Source organism: Lissotriton vulgaris, chromosome 10 (assembly GCF_964263255.1).
Source record: "Lissotriton vulgaris chromosome 10, aLisVul1.2, whole genome shotgun sequence".
In the NCBI taxonomy this organism is placed as follows: Eukaryota; Metazoa; Chordata; class Amphibia; order Caudata; family Salamandridae; genus Lissotriton; species Lissotriton vulgaris.
This window is the reverse complement of record NC_141698.1, coordinates 1,013,969,102-1,013,992,303: the sequence shown is the minus strand read 5'-3', so window position 1 is coordinate 1,013,992,303 and position 23,202 is coordinate 1,013,969,102. Positions and strand designations below refer to the sequence as shown.

Below are 23,202 nucleotides of genomic sequence, written 5' to 3'. Positions count from 1 at the left end.
GAGTTGGAATATTAATTATTACATAATTAGTGTCCAGCACGTACTCCAATTTAATGTAGAATGGAGTTGGAATATTAATTAATAATTATTTAGTGTTCAGCACCTACTCCAATTTAATGTAGACTGGAGTTGGAATAATAATTATTACATAATTAGTGTCTAGCACCTACTCCAATGTAATGTAGACTGGAGCTGGAATAATATTTAAAAATTAATTAGTGTCCAGCACCTACTCCAATTTAATGTAGACTGGAGTTGGAATATTAATTATTACATAATTAGTGTTCAGCACCTACTCCAATTTAATGTAGACTGGAGTTGGAATAATAATTAATAATTGTCCCGCACCTACTTCAATTTCATGTAGACTGGAGTTGGAATATTATTTAAAAATTAATTAGTGTCCAGCATCTACTCCAATTTAATGTAGACTGGAGTTGGAATAATAATTAATTAGTGTCCAGCACCTACTCCAATTTAATGTAGACTGGAGTTGGAATATTTATTAATAATTAGTGTCCAGCACCTACTCCAATGTAATGTAGACTGGAGTTGGAATATTAATTATACCATAATTACTGTCCAGCACTTACTCCAATTTAATGTAGACTGGATTTGGAATATTGATAATTAAATTATTTGTGTCCAGCACCTACTCCAAATTATTGTAGACTGGAGTTGGAATATTAATTAATATTTAATTAGTGTCCAGCACCTACTCCAATTTAATGTAGACTGGAGTTGGGATAATAATAATTAATTAATTAGTGTCCAGCACCTACTCAAATTTAATGTAGACTGGAGTTGGAATATTAATTATTAATTAGTGCCCAGCACCTACTCCAATTTAATGTAGACTGGAGTTGGAATATTTATTATTACATAATTAGTGTCCAGCACCTACTCCAATTTAATGTTGACTGGAGTTGGAATATTAATTATTAATTAGTGTCCAGCACCTACTCCAATTTAAGGTAGACTGGAGTTGGAATATTAATTATTACATAATTAGTGTCCAGCACCTACTCCAAATTAATGTAGACTGGAGTTGGAATATTAATTAATATTTAATTAGTGTCCAGCACCTACTCCAATTTAATGTAGACTGGAGTTGGAATAATAATTAATAATTAATTAGTGTCCAGCACCTGCTCCAATTTAATGTAGACTGGAGTTGGAATAATAATTAATAATTAGTGTCCAGCACCAAATTTTATGTAGACTGGAGTTGGAATATTAATTATTACATAATTAGTGTCCAGCACCTACTCCAATTTAATGTTGACTGGAGTTGGAATATTAATTATTAATTAGTGTCCAGCACCTACTCCAATTTAATGTAGACTGGAGTTGGAATATTAATTAATTAGTGTCCAGCACCTACTCCAATTTAATGTAGACTGGAGTTGGAATAATAATAAATAATTAATTAGTGTCCAGCACCTACTCCAATTTAATGTACACTGGAGTTGGAATAATAATTAATATTTAATTAGTGTCCAGCACCAAATCAAATTTTATGTAGACTGGGGTTGGAATATTAATTAATAATTAATTAGTGTCCAGCACCTACTCCAATTTAATGTAGACTAGAGTTGGAATATTAATTATTACATAATTAGTGTCCAGCACCTACTACAATTTAATGTAGACTGGAGTTGGAATATTAATAATTAATTAGTGTCCAGCACCTACTCCAATTTAATGTAGACTGGAGTTGGAATAACAATTAATATTTAATTAGTGTCCAGCACCTACTCCAATTTAATGTAGACTGGAGTTGGAATAATAATTAATAATTAATTAGTGTCCAGCACCTACTCCAATTTAATGTAGACTGGAGTTGGAATATTAATTAATAATTAATTAGTGTCCAGCACCTACTCCAAATTAATGTAGACTGGAGTTGGAATATTAATTAATATTTAATTAGTGTCCCGCACCTACTCCAATTTAATGTAGACTGGAGTTGGAATAATAATTATTAATTAGTGTCCAGCACCTACTCCAATTTAATGTAAACTGGAGTTGGAATATTATTTAAAAATTAAGTAGTGTCCAGCACCTACTCAAATTTTATGTAGACTGGAGTTGGAATATTAATTATTACATAATTAGTGTTCAGCACCTACTCAAATTCAATGTAGAGTGGAATTGGAATAATAATTAATAATTTAGTGTCCCGCACCTACTTCAATTTCATGTAGACTGGAGTTGGAATATTATTTAAAAATTAATGAGTGTCCAGCACCTACTCCAATTTAATGTAGACTGGAGTTGGAATAATATTTAATAATTAATTAGTGTCCAGCACCTACTCCAATTTAATGTAGACTGGAGTTGGAATAATAATAAATAATTAATTAGTGTCCAGCACCTACTTCAATTTCATGTAGACTGGAGTTGGAATATTATTTAAAAATTAGTGTCCAGCACCTACTCCAATTTAATGTAGACTGGAGTTGGAATAATAATTAATAATTAATTAGTGTCCAGCACCTACTCCAATTTACTGTAGACTGGAGTTGGAATAATAATTAATAATTAATTAGTGTCCAGCACCTACTCCAATTTAATGTAGACTGGAGTTGGAATATTTATTAATAATTAGTGTCCAGCACCTACTCCAATTTAATGTAGACTGGAGTTGGAATATTAATTATACCATAATTACTGTCCAGCACTTACTCCAATTTAATGTAGACTGGATTTGGAATATTAATAATTAAATTATTTGTGTCCAGCACCTACTCCAAATTAATGTAGACTGGAGTTGGAATATTAATTAATATTTAATTAGTGTCCAGCACCTACTCCAATTTAATGTAGACTGGAGTTGGAATAATAATTAATAATTAATTAGTGTCCAGCACCTACTCCAATTTAATCTAGACTGGAGTTGGAATAACAATTAATAATTAATTAGTGTCCAGCACCTACTCCAATTTAATGTAGACTGGATTTGGAATAATAATTAATAATTAGTGTCCAGCACCAAATCAAATTTTATGTAGACTGGAGTTGGAATATTAATTAATAATTAATTAGTGTCCAGCACCTACTCCAATTTAATGTAGACTGAAGTTGGAATAATAATAAATAATTAGTGTTCAGCACCTACTCCAATTTAATGTAGACTGGAGTTGGAATATTAATTATTACATAATTAGTGTCTAGCACCTACTCCAATGTAATGTAGACTGGAGTTGGAATATTAATTAATAATTAATTAGTGTCCAGCACCTACTCCAATTTAATGTAGACTGGAGTTGGAATAATAATAAATAATTAGTGTCCAGCACCTACTCCAATTTAATGTAGACTGGAGTTGGAATATTAATTAATAATTAATTAGTGTCCAGCACCTACTCCAATTTAATGTAGACTGGAGTTGGAATAATATTTAATAATTAATTAGTGTCCAGCACCTACTCCAATTTAATGTAGACTGGAGTTGGAATAATAATAAATAATTAATTAGTGTCCAGCACCTACTTCAATTTCATGTAGACTGGAGTTGGAATATTATTTAAAAATTAATTAGTGTCCAGCACCTACTCCAATTTAATGTAGACTGGAGTTGGAATAATCATTATTAATTATTTAGTGTCCAGCACCTACTACAATTTAATGTAGACTGGAGTTGGAATATTAATTATTACATAATTAGTGTCCAGCACCTACTCCAAATTAATGTAGACTGGAGTTGGAATATTAATTAATATTTAATTAGTGTCCAGCACCTACTCCAATTTAATGTAGACTGGAGTTGGAATAATAATTATTAATTAGTGTCCAGCACCTACTCCAATTTAATGTAAACTGGAGTTGGAATAATAATTAATAATTAATTCGTGTCCAGCACCTACTCAAATTTTATGTAGACTGGAGTTGGAATATTAATTAATAATTAATTAGTGTCCAGCACCTACTCCAATTTTATGTAGACTGGAGTTGGAATATTAATTATTACATAGTGTCCAGCACCTACTCCAATTGAATGTAGAATGGAGTTGGAATATTAATTAATAATTAATTAGTGTTCAGCACCTACTCCAATTTAATGTAGACTGGAGTTGGAATATTAATTATTACATAATTAGTGTCTAGCACCTACTCCAATGTAATGTAGACTGGAGTTGGAATATTATTTAAAAATTAATTAGTGTCCAGCACCTACTCCAATTTAATGTAGACTGAAGTTGTAATAGTAATTATTACATAATTAGTGTTCAGCACCTACTCCAATTTAATGTAGACTGGAGTTGGAATAATAATTAATAATTAATTAGTGTCCCGCACCTACTTCAATTTCATGTAGACTGGAGTTGGAATATTATTTAACAATTAATTAGTGTCCAGCACCTACTCCAATTTAATGTAGACTGGAGTTGGAATAATATTTAATAATTAATTAGTGTCCAGCACCTACTCCAATTTAATGTAGACTGGAGTTGGAATAATAATAAATAATTAATTAGTGTCCAGCACCTACTTCAATTTCATGTAGACTGGAGTTGGAATATTATTTAAAAATTAATTAGTGTCCAGCACCTACTCCAATTTAATGTAGACTGGAGTTGGAATAATAATTAATAATTAGTGTCCAGCACCTACTCCAATTTATTGTAGACTGGAGTTGGAATAATAATTAATAATTAATTAGTGTCCAGCACCTACTCCAATTTAATGTAGACTGGAGTTGGAATATTTATTAATAATTAATTAGTGTCCAGCACCTACTCCAATTTAATGTAGACTGGGGTTGGAATATTAATTATTACATAATTACTGTCCAGCACTTACTCCAATTTAATGTAGACTGGATTTGGAATATTAATAATTAAATTATTTGTGTCCAACATATACTCAAATGTTATATACATTGAAAAATTGTTATGTAATAAGATTGTTACATTATAGTAAGATAATAATAAAAATAGTTCAACATGATTGTACAAACATTGTTTTTATTTATTTATTTTTCACAAATAAAAACTTTTTTCATAACAATTTTTTTTTAATGACATTTGGTTTTTAAGATCATATTTTCTAAACACAATGATAAGCAAATATACGGAAGCATTATTTATTTTTGAAATTATTGTTATTAATATGTAAAAAAAAAAATTTCTTTTACATATTGTACTTTCAGAAAAAAATGTAGAAATAACAAATGTTTTTCTCAAATATCATTTTTTCAGCTTCATATCTAAACATCAAACATTTATAATATAAGTCACACAATTTTTTACACATTTTTTACATTATTATAATTTGTGACAATGTAGTTATATTTCTATACATTGTTAAAATAAATATTATTGTTTTCATAATATTTATTACATTCATATACATATTTGTTAATCAAGTCATAGTAGGATTAAAGTAAATATTTTTTCACAATAATAGCAACTTTTGGTGTATTTTTGGCTATTTAGTTAAGTATTGATATTATATTTTATACTTGGGACTATTTTATTGCATTTGTGTTCTTTATTTTGTAACCGGGTTCGGTCCTTTTGGGTTATTTGGATGAAGAGCTGATCGCGGTTGGGAGACACTTCACATCGCTTCAAGTAAGGTTTATTTTATATGTTTTATGTGTATTTTAATGATGTTTTGAGACTAGTGACCTTATATTTAGTGTTGTTTAATGTGAAGGAGTTATGTATTAGATTTCGAAAACAAATAATTCCTTATGGTATATACAAGTAGTGTTAATCATTATTTATAGAGTTAATTTTTGTCTTTTACGGTATATCTAAAAGTGAAATCATCTATTTTAATATGTTTGTACATAATTATTTGCCAATTTATGTGGGTGGGAATGTCTGTTTTACATGTTTTTTTCATAGGTGTACGCTACATCGGAAGTTCCGTTTTTTTTAAAGGAAGTGTTTGTTTGTTTTATTCACCACTGCTTTACAAACACTTCTTTACATTTTTCGGTTTTCCTGGAGCGATTCTTTCTTTTTTCTACTTTTTCATGGTTCTTCGATGGGTGTGCACAACGTGAATTTCTTATTTTGGGAACAGTTGTATTTTTACATATTTTTTTGGGTTACTTTTGCACTACCTGGATTACTTTGGTGGAGAAGGAAGTTATTGGATTGACAACATGATTGGTAAGTCCTTGCTTTCTTATCTTGTGTGGGTGGGTAATGTTATTTTTATTATGGAATTGTTTTCTACTTGTAATTTAGTTTTAATGTGTGCATATATTAGAAGAATATCTCTATATATTGCATACATTAAATACTTTAGAAGCTCACCTTTGATATTTTTGCATACTTAGGTGATAGTTTTAGTGTTTTATAAAATTTTGGAAATTAATCAGAGTAGTGTTTTGGCAATGATGTTTAAGTATTCTATGCCTTTTGTACTGGGGTACAGTTTTACTTGTTCTTCTAGGTATTTGTGCATTTGTTTATTTTGCTTTGATGTTTTAGGGACAAGTTCAGTTACAGATTGGTCCATTCTGAATTCCTGGTAGCTCTGTTCTTTCTGTAGGCATTTAATGAAATGTTCTAGAGTAGGTTTTGTTCTGCCAGTTGATTGTACAAATGCATTGTGCCAACCTTCTACTGCATTGTTAGTTTTTGATTCTCCATTAAGGGTACTTCTGTAAACGTTCCACCAGGGTATTAGGAATTTGGGATTTCGTCTGTGGCCAGATCTGTGGAGTCTGCCTACCCAGGTGTCTTCAAAGTAGTCGAGAAATGGACTTAATTTAGCTTCATTTTGTTTGTAGAAGGGGCTGTCTATAAGAATATTGTAGTGTTCAGCTACGTCTGTTTCTGGGACATAAGCAAGTGCAATGAGTTTTTTAATTTGGAAAGCAAAAGATGAGTTTGTAGCATATTCGACACTTAGGGTAGTTTTTTGAAGATGTCTCCATAAACACTGGTTTAAATGATAATAGCAGCCTTGAATGCAGGTATGGGGGTGGATTTTTAGGATAGTTGAGAGCATTGCTTGCTCAAAATCAAGAATGATTTTTTCTGGAGAAAAATCATTTGTCTTTTGTTTAATAATATTTAATAATTCCATATATGTGGAATTATTTTTGTTTGGTAATAGTGCATATAGTAATGGTATGTTGCAGTTGTGGTACAGGCCATGTATTGTGTATAATTGGAAAAATGGTTTGGGACAGATGTTAAATGTTCCATCCATCATCCAATATTGGCTTTGCTGAAGTTTAACTAAATTCATATTGGTACCAAAAATTATAAGCCTTTTGTCATTGTTTTCGTTGTCGTAAACTATAAATGGTTGTTTGTTTAAAGTTATTATTTGGTTTGCAGTTAAGTTTATATCATGATATGTTCTGGGAGATGGTGTTGTAGCAGTAGTAGCTTTTTTAGTTCGTGCTATAGTTCTTTTTAAGGAGAGAATATTTGGCATTTGGGTTGTGGCAGTTTTAGGGATTTTAGGAATGGCTTCTTTTAATATGACATTTGTTTGCTTTTGGGAACCTGTACTAGCTTCTTTTATATTTTCCAAAGCTGTTCTAACTTCTATTTCAGTAACATTAGGTGGATGATTATGTTCCCTAGTATACAGTACTGTAGCTTCTCTAGTTGTTGCTCTTCCATAGCACTTGTTAGAATAATATTTACAACATTTCCAATTAACTTTCATGCCATATTGCTTTTCTTGTGTATAAGTGTAACCCATGTAGCATAGTAATAGTTTTCCTTTCTGGCTGGTCACAAATTCGGCTCCTTCAGTCATTTTGTACTTTGTATATCTATAAAATATATATATAATAGTTAATGTCAAATAAAATGTGAAAACTTATCTAAGTTAGTGATAAGTAGGAATGTATATACTTACGTGTTTTAGAATTCACTGCAAAATTAGGAGTTGCTTTCTTCCTTAGTTGGGGATACTTGTTTGTGATGTTGTTGTAGCTGTTATGAAAAACATGAAAGTAGTATATTATTAATAAATGTTTCTGTATATTTACAATGTTAGAGCTAATTTGTACTACAAAAGTGTCTATTATTAACATTGTGAAGATACTTACATATTTTTTTTGCTTGGTCTTTGCCAGTATAGTTGTTTCTTCAGCTTCTGGAGAGTAGTTTGTAGTGTTATCTTAAAAAAATAAGGCACATATGTGTTAGAATAATCACCATGTTGGTAGGTTTTTTTACAGAATATCTGGTAATTATGTTCTTTAATATACGGATGTATGACGTTACAACGCATACTTTTACTCCGCATACCATTACAACGCGGTATTTACAACGCATACCGTTACAACGCATAGCGCTTTGGGGTGCTGGATAGTGGTAAGTATAATTTACTATTCTAACTCCAGTCCCCGTGGACCCTAGGGAAGGTGTTGGATAGTAAATTAAACTTACCTCTTATCCTAGAGTGCCCCCCAGCGCTATGCGTTGTAATGGTATGCGTTGTAATGCCTGCGTTGTAGTGGTAGTGCGTTGTAAAAAATGCGTTGTAACAGGTGCATACCTTAATATACTTACTTTGTGATTAGTATATGTATTATTCCGAATGTGGAGTTCTGTATAATGTCTGTATATCTATTAGTAGTGTTTGCTCTGTAAAACAACCATATATAATACAAAATGATTAGAACAAGTGAAAACGTTTGTATGTGTTTCCCACATTTATTTCAGTTGAATAATACTTACTTAGTAAAATGTTATGTAGAAATAGTACTGATGTCCTTAGTTCATTAGTAGTGCAGTTTTCAGTAGTAGAATCTACAGAAAAAAAAGCAATATGTGGGAAAAAAGTCATTCTTTCTGTGTGTTTAGATTTATGTGCACATAATGAAACACTGTCAATTTACTTACATAGTTATTAAAATCTGTATTCCTATGCTTTTGTTCACAGTAATTTTGTGTAGAATATTCAGTAGTCGTAGTATCTAAACAAAAAGTTTTATATAATTATTTAGCATGTTAAGTAGTATGAATAGCAAAGGGGCACTGGTTATTTAGCAGGTAAGTAAGTAGTAGTAGCAAATAATGCAGTTTCTAATTTATGTACTTACTTAGAAGATGTAATTGTAGGTTGATAGTCTGGTTCTTCTAGTTGTTGTGCAGCAATTCTGATAGAGATGAATCTCCTTCAGTGACTTTTAGCAAGTAGTTTGTGCTTAGATTTTAATTGTTTATATAGGGGAGTGTCATTAGTAATTAGTTTGCTATTGGTTCATTTAAAAAATTAGGTTTGTTATTGGTTAGTTAGTATATTTGAATTTCAGTTGTGATTACTTTGTAATAGAAGTGAAAAACCAAAAACATTATAAAATTATAAACACTAGCATAGAATATATTTATATGTGTAGGTGATATAATTATACAAATAGTATATTTTTTAAGAATTAATAGTGTGACTATAGTGTTAATTTAAGTAGTGTGTGTTTATTTAGATGTTAAAACATATAAAACGTTAATTAATTCTGCAAACAGATGCATATAAAAAGTCGATATAGCTGATAATCCGATTTTGTTGTGCACGATATTTTTGATGTTGATATTATAGTTCATGTCTATATATTTTGTAGAAAGCGATATTTTTTTTACTGATGTTAAAGTAGTCGATATAAAAGGAAACGATGTTTGTGTATGTCGATATTAAAAAAAAAAAAAAACATCGATATTTGTGTATATATCTAGTTAAGTATAGGAAGCCGATATTAGTGATTTCGATATTTTTGTTCCGATATTTTTGTATGTCGATATTCTGAATTTCGATAATTTGTCAGACATTCGATTTTTCAAAGCTGATCCGGCTACTTAGGTATATCTACCCACATAAGAAAGTAGACCATGATAGGAGATAAGGGGGTTTTATCACTCCAGGCCTTTTTCCCAACCCTCCTGTCTCTTCTTGGTATGTTTGATACTTAGATCAACCAAAAAAGGGAATTTTGTAAAGAAAGAATAAAAGAAAAAAATACTACAGAATGGTCCATGTAAGTATTGAAGCCTCCTTACATGATGGGTTCGAGGAGGGAAGATGGAGACGTAATGTTTTGTCTACTGGTGAGAAATCAAAGATGTGCTGTCCTTTTGTTTCACCCATACTTCAAAATACTGGGGAGCAGCAGCTTCTACAATAGAACGATCACAGGTACATATCCTTAGAATTGGATATCTAACCACTTCGAACTGGAACTGGATTCTTCCTTTGGCTTTAACTCGGAATACCTCCAAACTGTGCTTTGTAAGTCATTATGGACTGTTCTAACACTTATCATGGGAGCTAGGTAATGACAGCTGTTGACATTAAGAGCCACTCTGGAGAAAGTAATGAACACATTTAAAAAACGTCTTGTATTTTGTATAGAAGTGGATATTTTCAACATGACTAATTTTGCAATTCGCTGGGCAGAACAAAAAAAGTCCATAAATCTTAAAACAACTTTAGTTTAAAAACAGTACGCTACATAATTAAGTTTCTAAAGCTAAAAAATTGGGAATCCCTGAAACCATATAAAACAAGGTTCTTGTCTAAATGAACACTGCTTTCAGGAAAAACCAGCATCATCATCCATTTAAAAAAGTGGGCAAACTCAAAAATTCAGGGTGGAGTGACTTGCCTTTGCTCTACAATCCTTGAATAATCACAATGCATGCATCCACACGATAAAGTTTCAGTGATCAACAAGAACCCCATAAAATCATGCTCAACATACTATTTACTAACCATCCGTGCACCTCTCCCATTGTGCATGAGCAGTCTTGGATGAATGCATGCTTTTGTTTGAAGAAGAAATCAGGCACCTACTAGAAACGTGTGTGATGGGAATACAGAGTTATAAGCTAGAAATTCATTCCCACAACCCACCATACAGAAATAGGCCAATATTTTGTTTCTACAGAGAAACTTAACAGAGTACCAATTGGTAAATTCAATTGCATATTCGGCTTTCTTGGTTACAGTTTAAAGGAGTGTGAGAAGCATAGCCATATCACTGCATCAACAAACAGGTTACCAAGAAGCCACCCGGTTACCAAGACCTCAAAATAGTTGCGGACCGGTGAGAGGAAATCTTAACATAGTAGAATGTACACATACGCAGCACTCATCAGCAGGGAGTCTATTTCACATTGGCTCCTTGCCTACTTCACACTTGAAATACATGAAAGTGGCACCTTTGTAAGAGATGTTTTTCCAACAAATATTTTTCAGAACCATTTGTTCTTCTTTGGTTTGTTGATGGCACACTAGTTTAGAATTTTGAACTCTTGAAAAGTTTCTAAGTGTGCTGCTTGTTGTCTGAAGTCTGGAGCCTTTGCCTGGGACCAGGGAATTCTCCTTTATTTCAACTGCCTTTTACCTGGTTTTTGTTCACCCATAATGGTGCTGGTATTTTCTTAGCCCTCTCTTTCTGTATTTTGTACACTCTTGCATGTTGTCCATGATGCTTTTGGCATCATTAAGGTAAGACTGTTAAGAACTCCTTCGACCCAGAACTAATGTGGAAAGTGTTCTTAATTTAATAATAAGATGCCATCAGACAACACAAACACATACACACGGATCACAATGCACAAGGCTGTTACTATTTAATTAAGTCACAACACAGCAGGATAAGCTGAAAAGCCAGCTAGCCATTTCTTGGATAACCTACCGGCCCTTTCTTCTACTGATGGTACTAAGCCTCCCGGTCACAGCAGGACATACAGTACTCTATCCAATGATTGAACTACTTTATATGGATCAGGACATGTGTAAACCCCTTTGGCAAATTTAGAGTTTACTAGATGAAATGGAGCACAGTTGTGTATTTGTCACAGATGCTGCTTTGCATGACAACCATGAGGGTCTGGTTAGCTTATTTTTTTAAGCAATCCTATAGAGTGAGCCATGGATTAGCTTCAACATCCCCAAATTAAAAGGCACCAAGACAATGGTCATCTATACTACTATTATAAAGAGAGAAGGCTGTCCTTTGAGCCAGGTAAACTCGAAAAGTACACCACCAATCTAAACACCCAGGACATCTATGAAAACCTCAGGGCAAGCAGAAGGACATAGGCTATATAAAAATAAAAAATATACGTTATTTAAAACATTTACGAATAAAAATAAAGTAGTCCCTAAAAAGTAGCGCCGGCCACGACGTCTGCGTGATGACATCAGGAGCTCGGGGAGGAGCGGCGTCAGTGCTTTTCTTTACTTTTCACGGCCGGGTCTACACACGTCTGCAACTCTGCATGACTGTACGTGACATTTTACATGATGTTAGCTTTGACTCGGCGCAGGGTGTTGTTCTAACTTCTCGCTCTCCCCAAGTCCCAATGATTGCTTCGTTGTGACTTCTGAGCCGGCCGGAGACTGCATTGAGCAAGGAATTTCAGTCTGTGTATTGATCATCATCATAATGTGATCATTTCGATGGCGTCATGGCGGCCCTTCCTTAGTACAGTGTTGCCCGTGGTGGGCGAGAGTTAAGACTCGGACTGGGCTGGGTTTAGGCTAGATTTGGTTGTGAGCGCTGCGTGCTGCGCGCAGATTTGTTTCCAATTGCTGCACCCCAGGAGTCTTCAGCCCGACCACGTCGAGGGCAGGCAGTGCAGCAGTAGCACCAGGTGGAAAGGCACTGCCCACCAACCCTGGCCGACCACGAGCGTAACCGTAAGCAGTATGCAAGCCGGTCTAAGCAGTCATCATGCCATGCATTGCATCAGTATTCCCAAACCAAAGCACACTACTTTTTTTTTGCCTAGTGGCGTGTTGGGCTCTGCCACCGTGGCAGCTCCGGCTCCATCTCCAACAACAAGAGATTCGATTATTCACTGTGCTTGGCCTGCCCTGGCCCATGGTAGTATGTACACTTAAACTTAAGACATTTATTTATATCAGAATAGGGGCGGCCGGGGTTACGTTGTTAAAGAAGGCCACTTGATGTATCATGATATAGGGCCGGCGGTAGGCCGGGTTTAAAGTCAAAGACCCTGCCCGGCCCCTGCCTTGTTTGAACTTAGTATCCTCCTCCCGGCCTCAGTGCTTAACAGTGACTCCGCTTTTACGGGCTTAATACTGGCTAAATATTGCCATGAAAAGCAGGATGTTGCGTAGGGCAGGCAGCGCGGCGCGCACATATTTTTTTCTGATTGCATGGCACACCCTGACGGCCTTGAGGTTGTGGGCAGGCCAGGTAGGCAGCAGCAGCACCAGGCAGGCTCCTATAAACCAGTGGAGCTGCCATCACCTACTGCATGCAAAGAAAGGATCGTAATCATGATCATGGCCATAAAACCCTGGGCACTGCTTTCAGCGAACACAGACGTGATTTTGTTCTCTCAAAACTAAAGGTCCGGTACTGGGAATTCGTTTCCCATAAATAATTCCCAAAATTCAGATCCGGAAAGTCTACTTTACACAGTTAATCTCTGAAGCATGGAGGTAATGTCATACTCGAGAACATCCTGAGAGAACAGAGATGCAAAACGGCACGTCTCTTAATGCAAGTTTCAAGAGCCATTTCTACCTCCCTTAAAACACAAAGGAATGTCTGACTCTTACTAGAGAGATGTCACATTTGATTATGTTTCTGGATACCGATTAGATTACAGTATAGTCTTTCATTCCTGCTAGGCACAGGGTGGAGTAATTATGCTGCTTCTTGTGGGTATTACACTTTGCTTGATTTTGTGTTTTAAGTGTTGGACAAAGAAAAAGCAGTCCGAATGACTCTTTCACATGGAAAATTCTAGATTATACAATATTTACATATGGGTTGATGAGGTTACTTTTTGAAGGATTTCTATGTTGCACCCTCTGAAGGGATCTTCAATTACAATTTGCACTCAATATATTGCCACATATGGAGCACATCTTCCAAATAGTCACTGTTTTTCCAAAAACGTACTGTTGTTGACAGTATTTTCTGGTTCACGCAGAATGACAAGTGCAATGTGAAATATTTCCCCAACAGTAAAATGCAATTTTTAGAAGATTACGATTGACAGCGCTGTACCTCTAGAACAGCGAGACACTATTTAACTTTTGATCTTCATACCCCCTCACAGTACCCCAAGTATAATCTTGCGCATAGCGACAGTCTGGATGTATACATGCTGAAGTGTCCTGTATATATATATATATATATCAATACTACTATTATAAAGAGAGAACACAAACCTTTTGGCAAGGTAAACTCGGGAACCACAGCGCCAATCCACACACCCAATACATTGTTGTAATACTCAGGGTGCGCAGATGGACATAGGCTATAGAAAATAAAAAATAAACAAATTTAAAAATATAACTTTTTTAAAAAAGTAGTGCCCTGAAAGTAGCACCGGCCGCGACGCTGCTCTGGCCGCGACGTAGCGCTGGCCGCGATGTGCGTGATGACGACGAGGAGGAGTGGTGGACATGGAGCTGCGGTGAAGTGAGGAGCGCGGGCGCGTCATGGCGAAGAGAGGAGCGGAGCGGCAGCTCAGGTAAAGTAAAGCTTGAAATCAGGGCGGGAGGGAGTCGGGCGGGAGGGGAGCGGGTGTGCACAGAGGGACAGGTGGGAGGAGCGGGGGCGGGAGGGAGTCTGAACGGGAGGGGGTTGGGGCGGGAGCGGGTGTACTGCCCCCAGCCCCTTTCTGCCCCAGGCAACGCTGGGGCGGGCTGCTAGTAAGTTATGAAGCAGAAAACATCACAGGCCTTTGAACCCAAAACATTATCCAACCTCTTCTTTCGGTATTTTGGGATAACAAGTATTTGACGTCTTAGGTTCCTGAGAGCTGTGTTTAGATGTCTACTATTCCCAGCTCAGAAGGTCATAAGTAAAGCAAGCATCATTGCTAGATTTCACTACGCAATGGTCCAGAGGGCTCAAAACACTGCACCTATGCTACAATATTAGGGTACTGTTTCATTAATTTGTTAACTTAACCTATGCCACAAAGTGGTAACTTGCGGCTTACCTAATGCAACACAGCAGCTGTAGAACGACAAATAAATATCTTCAGGCATTTTCTGAAAAGTGTTTTCTTTTTTATGGGTTAGGAGCATGTACAATAGAACTTCATGGTCAAATTTAAAACAAGCATTTACAATGCAATGGTCTCGGCATTATTAAAAGGTAGAGCTATTGGCATAGCTCATGATTTTTTTTTTTTAATCTTAAATAAATGGCATTGTCATTTACAATGCCAATATGTTAATCGCTCGCAAATGCATGACCTATTGCATTTACACCCAACCAGAGCCACACACACAAAGCCACCCACACACACAGAGCCCCCCCACACACACACAGAGCCACACACAGAGCTCCACACACACACACACACAGAGCGCCACACACACACACAGCACCACACACAGACACACACACAGAGCCACACACACACAGAACCAGAGCCACACAGAGAACCAGAGCCACACAGAGAACCAGAGCCACAAAGAGAACCAGAGCCACACAGAGAACCAGAGCCACACAGAGAGCCAGAGCCACACAGAGAGCCAGAGCCACACACACACACCCAGAGCCACACACACACACACACACACAGAGCCACACACAGAGCCACACACAGAGCCACACACACACCCAGAGCCACACACACACACAGAGCCACACACAGAGCCACACACCCACACACCCACCCAGAGCCAGACACACACACACACACCCACCCAGAGGCACACACACACACCCAGAGCCACACACACACACACACACACCCAGAGCCACACACACACACACCCAGAGACACACACACCCAGAGACACACACAACACACCCAGAGACACACACACACACACCAAGACACACACACACACCGAGACACCCACCCAGAGCTACACACACACCCACCCAGAGCCACACACACACACCCAGAGCTCCCCCCACACACACACCCAGAGCCCCACACACACACACCCAGAGCACATCTACTTACAGTGCCTCTACTCCTGCTTCTCTCTGTATACCCCTGCCCCTCACACTCATGCTACCTCTACCTGCTCCTCACTCTGTACACACAGTGCCTCTACACCTCCCTCACACTCCATGTACCTGCCCCTCGCACTTACACTGCCACTACACGCCCACCATACTTCTCACTCTGTACGCACCTTCCCCTCGCACTACTTCTCATGCCCTTTCACACACTGCCACTGTACACGCTGCCACAGCATGCACCAGAAGCTCGCAAGCTTGGGTGACATCACCCCTCAACGCTCCTCACAGACTCTGAGTTATGGTAAAGACTGTTGACATTCATCAATACAGATACAAGGGCGCAAATATGAAGTCATCTTCAGACAGAGCGGCGCTTCTGCCCGCAATGACGGGAGCCTCTGCTCCCCGTAGCTGTGCGTCCCACGCGGCCCTCCACCCCTCAGCACGCCCTGCCCCGGCATTTCCCTGCACACTATGATCAGGTTCTTCCGCTCCACGTTGCATTCCTGCTAATGCTCTGGTTACGTAGGGAAGTTGAGGCTCAGGGAAGCCATCTCGGACCACAGGGCGTGCTCAGCCCCGCAGCCCCACCATGCACCGGTACTCGCCTGCTGTGCCTACGATGTGTGCGTGTGTTACCTAAGCGCTGAGAGGCAATGGCTAGCATGAGGCAGGGGTGGAGTGGGTCCCTGGCATTTGCGAGGGGAGGCACGAACAGTGGGTGGGCTGGAGGGAGGAGGCACGGACAGTGGGTGGGTGGGTGGGAGGGAGGAGGCACGGACAGTGGGTGGGAGGGAGGACGCACGGACACTGGGTGGGAGGGAGGAGGCACAGACAGTGGGTGGGAGGGTGGGAGGGAGGAGGCACGGACAACGGGAGGGAGGGCGGGCGGGGGATAAACAAGGCACAACAACAGGAATGGGAGGATAGAGAACATGGACAACAGGGAGGAGGCGGGAACAAATGGATCGCTGAAAATAGGAGGAGGGCGGGAGGATGGAAAAGGCAGACAATGAGGGTTGTAACTTACCTGCAATGGCAGAGGGGCTATTCCAGAAAACAACACAAAAAAAAACAAGATGATCCTCACCGGCAGATGCAGAGACTCTGGAGCGGCAGCAGGATCCACTCGTGCCAGCGTTCACCGGGGAAAAAAAATGGCGGTCGCAAAGCTCCGCAAATTTCGATTCGGGGGCGTGTTTTCGCGTTCGAAAAAGGGGCGTGGCTTAAAAGTGGAAAGAACAGAACGAGAACGCCCCCGAATGCGAAAGAGACAGGGCTTGTTTCGAGTGACGCCTCTCCTCCAATGGCTGGCCTCCGTTTAGGAAGCCAGCCAATGGAGGAGAGAGGCGGGTTAAACCACCATACTCAAAAACATAATATCTCCGACCGGAGACTGCGCAAGCGCAGCCTTTCGGTCCCTCGACCTAAAAAGATGTCCAACCTAAAAACCTGGTTAACTTCTTCTCAAAACACTCTGTAATTTACAGCAGCTGCAATAAAACTGTTTAACTCCATGTCAGCCTTTCTGAGGGCACCTGATGAGTAATTTGAAAATCTTGCAAGATGCAACTCTTTAATGAAGCTTATGAACTTATGGAATTTATGATCCTGAATCACAGCATCCAAAGCTGGTGCAACTTTGACTCTTGATAATCCAATGTTTTGTCATTTCATTTCATGAAGCTTTATTGGGTTTTGTCAGTTGGTGAGATTTGGTATGTTTTTTAATTGTGCAAATAACTATATTGTAATTGTTGTTGGGCACACTGCTTGCAACACTCACCTTGAACTGCCTTTTGACTTTATCTCGATCGTGTTCAAATGTTGCTGCTCGCTCCATGGCTTGGTATTTGGCTTCTACCGCACTCTCTCTCTCCCGTAGTATTTTCTGGTAGGTTTTCTGAAGAGCCTGTAATAGATTATTAATTCTTGGTGGTAAAATAATGAAATATATAGAAGGTATCACATATGTTTATTATTAAAATATATTTGGTGGAGCTCCATCTTCAATTAGCCAGCAAAGTAAAGAGCAGAAAATAATTTCACATATTTTCCTTGCAATTAAAATAATGTTTTCCCATGTAATATTTAGCTTTTGGGTATCTTTATGTTTATGTGTCGTGCCGATTTAAAAGTAGTTTCAATTTGTTAGGCAAATATCAGTTCAGGTCTGAAAGGAACCATCATGTTTTCCTGTGGAGGATTTTTGAATCTCTAACTTAGTGCAAGAGATATGCAGTGTTTGTTGAACTGTTAAGGACAAGTTCCAAATATTACGGCATTTATAATATTACGAGCAGATTATAGGCTGAGGCGCTCTTTCACTAAGTTATACCTTTGATGTGTCTTGTTCTAAATCCCTAAAGTAGAAGAGAGCTCACAAAACAAAAACCGAGCCAGAAATGTAATACACATACACAGAGGATGGAAGCACTTCCACGCTCAAGGACGGGCTTCTGTGATCCATGAACACCGTAGGCGAATGTGAGGGATCACTGGAGGGAAAAATGACTGGAGAGGAGGATCTTTGGGAGGCGGAGAGTCGAGTAGGACAGAGTACACAGAGCAAAGAGAGACAGTTCTAAGGGAGAGAATGGGCCAGTGAAAGAACCCAAGGAAGACATGACCAAATACTATGTGAACAAGGAAAAAAAGCCATTCAGGGAAGCTAGAGAGGCAGGAACCATTCACCAGGTAGAGGCTGGGTATGCGATTCCCTCTTTGGCGGCCGTGCAAGGAATCTGTGTATTATGAAGAGTATTAAGAACTTACCGGGGAGGCTGTTAGGGATAGCGTCCTCTTATTAATATTTCTAGAACGCACGTTCACTATTGTGTGGCTCAATGGTTAGAGCGGCAGACCCTGATGCAGAGGTCTGGCCGGGACCAGGGTTCAATTCTCGACACGGCAGGGTCTTGGGCTCAATGACCACGGACTCGAGAATTCTCGCCTCGGTGCCTACTCTAATCATGGGTCCCCACTCTGCAACTCTGGGCAATAGCTTGCTTAACCTCCACACCGGCCCTAAAGCGCTGGGATGCCTGGTTTCACCTTGGGGGTGCCCAGTAGAAGGCATCTTACAGGGAAAGCCAGGATGGGTTCAACAGCGGTATACAGCGCCAAGATGCCTGTCAGGTGATAGTGCGCTTTACAAGTATACATACATTTACATACATACACTATTAGTTTCTTTGGCACTTTGAATTCTTAAGCAGTTAAGAATTACTTAATGCAATAAGCCTGTTTAAATAATGATGTTTTAGCAATTTGCAAAACGTCTCAAAGTCCTTTTCCAGACGGATTCTGGCTGTTAGAGAGTTCGAAGTAAAGGAGCCATCACAGAAAAGCTTTGATCTCCTTTCCTACGTTTATGACATCTAAGAACCACCAGCCGATTTGCCTCGCGGGCTCTCAGTTTCTGAACAGGTATATGCTGAACTACTCTTTTCACCACAAAGTTTGGGCCAGTATTATTCAAGCACTTGAGCAACGTGCAGCACATTTGAAAACAAATGCACTCCTGCACTGGAAGCCAGTGCAGCTCTGTAAGTAATGCCATAGAATGCAAATAACGGGGAACAAGAATAATAAGACATTCTGCTTCGTTTTGGATGATCTGCAATGTATGCAGAGCAGTATAAGGTAGAACACTATAGACAGGGTTAGCATAATCCAGTCTTGAATTGAGAGCTGAAGTTACAAATAACTTCCTAGCTACAAACGACAGCAGACGTGCAATCTTCCTCTGGGTTTTTGCAAGAGGGAATATTTTGACAGTAACACTCCTACCTGTGTTTAAAGTAAGAGATTGACATCTATCACTACCCCGAGGATCTTGGCAGAAGCAGCTGGAGTGGGTGCTGGGCCAAGGTCAGTAGGGCCAGATATTAGCATTCCAGAGAGGAGTCCTATGATACATCAGGATGATTTCTGTTTTATCAGCATTTAGTTTCCACTGATTTCTAGCAATCCAGCATGCGATGAATCTCATAGTATTTAGGAACTTTTCCTGTGATGCCGGAGTGTTACCATGTGGAATATTAGTTGAGAATCATCTGCAATATCAAAAATATTGTTTATGTGTATTAGATGCTTTGACAAAATCAGACTCGAGAGCCTGATATTGTTAAAGCAGTTACTAGTGGTTTCATATACAAATTAAACAAGTGAGGTGAAAAGGAGGAGCCCAGTGGGACTCCACATTCAAGTCCAATCGCTTGGGACGTAAAGTTTCCAAGCCTAACTGTGTTCGACCTACTGGAAAAGACTTGACCCCACTCTAGGGATTTGTCCAGCACCCCTGACACCATTACCTAATCAATCAAAATAGTATGATCAACGGTGTCAAAGGCAGCGGAGAGATCTAAAAGAACCAGATGGGTGGGCGTTCCTTCGGAGTTCAGGCTGCTCAACACTGGAACAGACTCCCATCCGAAATGAGATCAGAGACCTCGGAACGCATATTCCGGAAACACCTGAAAACCTACCTCTTCCCTCTGGCTAGAGAATGAGGAGGTTTCGCATCCGAGGACTGAATACTTGCCTGCTCAACTGATGCTAGCTACGCCATAGCGCGGGGACACACTGATCTCAGTGTAATCAGGCGCTTTATAAAACTTTTTATTATTAATAATATTACCAAAGTATGCTTCCATTATTTTTGCTGGGAATGGGAGATACGAGATCAGACAGTCGGATCATCTCCCTGCTTCTTCAGCAGGGGGATCGCTTCTGCATGCTTAAAAGCTTTTAACATGGTTTCTTGCTGAAGTGATTTGTTAATCAAGGTTATTAATGGGGTACTATTGCATTAAGCATTTGTTTTAAAATGGTGGGTGGACACGGATCATAAGGCGAATCCCCCGAAGTAATTGGTTTAATTTATTCTCCGCAATGTCTGGGAAACTGGTCCGACTAGTACCATTGGTTCCTGAATTTGTCTCTGGGTAATTCCTAGTAGTAGGGCGCATAATACTGTTCTTAATCAAATTTAATTTCTTCAATAAAATCAATAATTTAATTGATCACATAGTAGTCGAGAGGCTTTCGGCATAGGCAATTATGAAGAAAAACTTTTAAGGTTCCTTTGTGTTTTGTAGCGGTCTCCAAGTTCCTGTTATTATAATAATTAGACTTTGCTTGCCATAACTTTACTTTATATACCGACTGACCCTCTTTATATATTGTTTTATTTCTTCCAGTTAGTTTCTGCGCCATAGACGTTCAGTCTGGTGCAGGTTTAGTTTAGCCTCTTGCAATTCTTTATTGAACCATGGGGCTGGTTTAGTTGTGCGATGCCTTTGTAGTGAGGCAAATCTATCAACAGATGCTCTGAGCAAGTTTGTGTATTCAAGTTCAGCCTCCGAGATAGAGTCGCCTAATATAGAGGTGGTCGAGGCCACCATAATTTCCATATCTTTGATGTCAGCTTGCTTCCATTTCCTTATGTTAATAAGGTCTGTAACTTAATTATTTTAATATTCTACAGAAGGGATTGCAAATTAAATTATGGAATGGTCTGACAGATACATGGTTGTATATTTAAATCCATAACTTGTAGATTTGATGTCCACAATAGGTCCAGCAAATGGCCTTTGATGTGAGTAGGAGAATGTATATGTAGCTGGAAACCTAAGGAAGTCATTGTTTCTATGAAGTCCTTGCCTTTAGTATCAAGGTTCAGAGTATCTAGCCAAAAGAGGAAGCCTCCAATAACCATTAGTTTTGAGAATTGGGTAAATAAGGGACATATTACTTCAAATATATGCTTGCTAATATCTGCCATATATCGTGGAGGCCAGTATACAAGTCATTTTTAATTCCATTTTAAATAGTAAAAGATCCACGTATTCAATTGAGTTACACTGCAAATGGCAAATCTGTGAATGTTTGTAGCCAATAGCAACTACAACCTCCTCCTCTTTTTTCGTGTCAGCCTTATTCTTTAGCAGAAGCAAATAACAAGCTGGAATTGCTTCTAGTACTTCAGGTATGTACTCCATTAACCAAGACTCGCTCACCAGCATTAAATCTGGCTTAGTGCGCTCTGTATAATTGTGGCGTAACACAGGCCCCCTCAGCCCCCGCGGTGCAGGGGCCCCCCCCAAACTCCAGGGACCCCCCTCAGCACAGCACTCTGGCTGCAGAGCTTGTGATTGAGCCCGGAGGGGGCACCTCCATGTGCCTTGCAAGGAGGCCCCCTCGAGTTTCGTTACACCAGTTTGACTAGAGGTCGCGTGCTAAGTTATGCCTGGCTTAGTGGACCGGGCTTTTGTAAAACTGTTATTGTCCTGAATGGTGTGTGTCTTGTTAACACTTGCTTCCTGTGTTGTATATGGAGACGTTCCTATAATCCCTGGTGTGCTTCATAAAGCAGAATGTTATATCCGACGTTGATTCATTTTAGGAGTTCCCTTCGGGAATACAGAATGAACTGAGAGTGGCCAAGTGCAGACGGCCGTAGACAGGCTTGCCTTTGGGGCTCTTTGGACACATGGCCAATTCCTTAAAATAGCCATCATGGCTGTTCCTCATTACATCCCGAGAACTAAAGCGTTGACCATGCAACTGCAAAACCAAAAATGGTGGCATTCAAAAGTGGGTGTAAGCTCAGGCTGCAAAAGACTAAAGTGCAAAAGTCAGTGCAAGATAAAGGATTTCAGACCCTAAAAAACCCAAAGAAAATCCAGTTCTCCTCTTATTTCAACTTCCCTTAAAACACATTAATAATTACCATCAAACAATTAAAACAAGTTGAATAAAGCTCCAGTCCTGGCTCCCAGATGAAATGCACTGTGTATTAACTGCATAAATCTATTTGCAAAGGAACGAATAAATCATTTTTTGTGTGTGCATTCTTCTTTCTTCTTGGTGCACCTTCTCCGCGTGTGTACAAGTGGTGATGGATATGGGATATGGGATAGGGTGCTTTTTGCCGTGTGAGAAATCTTTTTAGAGATGCCGCCTTTTATGCAAGATCCTAAGAAGCTGCTGTAGGCTGGCCAAACACAGATTGAAAAGACTGCTTCAGTTTCTTGAGGGATTGCTGTAATAGTCTGGACTCATGGCTTCCAGGAAACCCTTCAACTGCCACTATCAAGAGCAGACAAAGTCCAGGAGAACCCCAAGCTCACCTCTAGCAGCTCAGCTAGCCACATTTTGCAACAGATCAGCAAATAAATCATACTCCAAATATAGTCTCCCAATTTAATGCAAGAATATGAACTCAATGCATAATTCTAGTCATCTGTGAAGTGTTCATTTGAAAGTAAACAAACCTAGTCTCTCCTAACAGCTCC

At 38.7% G+C, this 23,202-nt stretch overlaps 2 protein-coding genes across 2 annotated transcripts in view; both read right to left on the bottom strand.

The window, feature by feature from the left end:
- The window catches only part of NPHP3 (nephrocystin 3), a 123,939-nt gene that overhangs the window by 66,547 nt on the left and 34,190 nt on the right, over positions 1–23,202 (bottom strand). Inside the window, exon 3 of the mRNA XM_086939875.1 lies at positions 17,688–17,813. Coding sequence (XP_086796001.1) covers positions 17,688–17,813 — 126 coding nt within the window. The remainder of the gene's footprint in view (positions 1–17,687; positions 17,814–23,202) is intronic.
- Positions 6,068–7,740, bottom strand: LOC147689174 (uncharacterized). The gene has a single exon (XM_086940015.1). It carries the CDS (start codon positions 7,738–7,740, stop codon positions 6,337–6,339), a length of 1,404 nt encoding a protein of 467 aa, XP_086796141.1. The 3' UTR covers positions 6,068–6,336.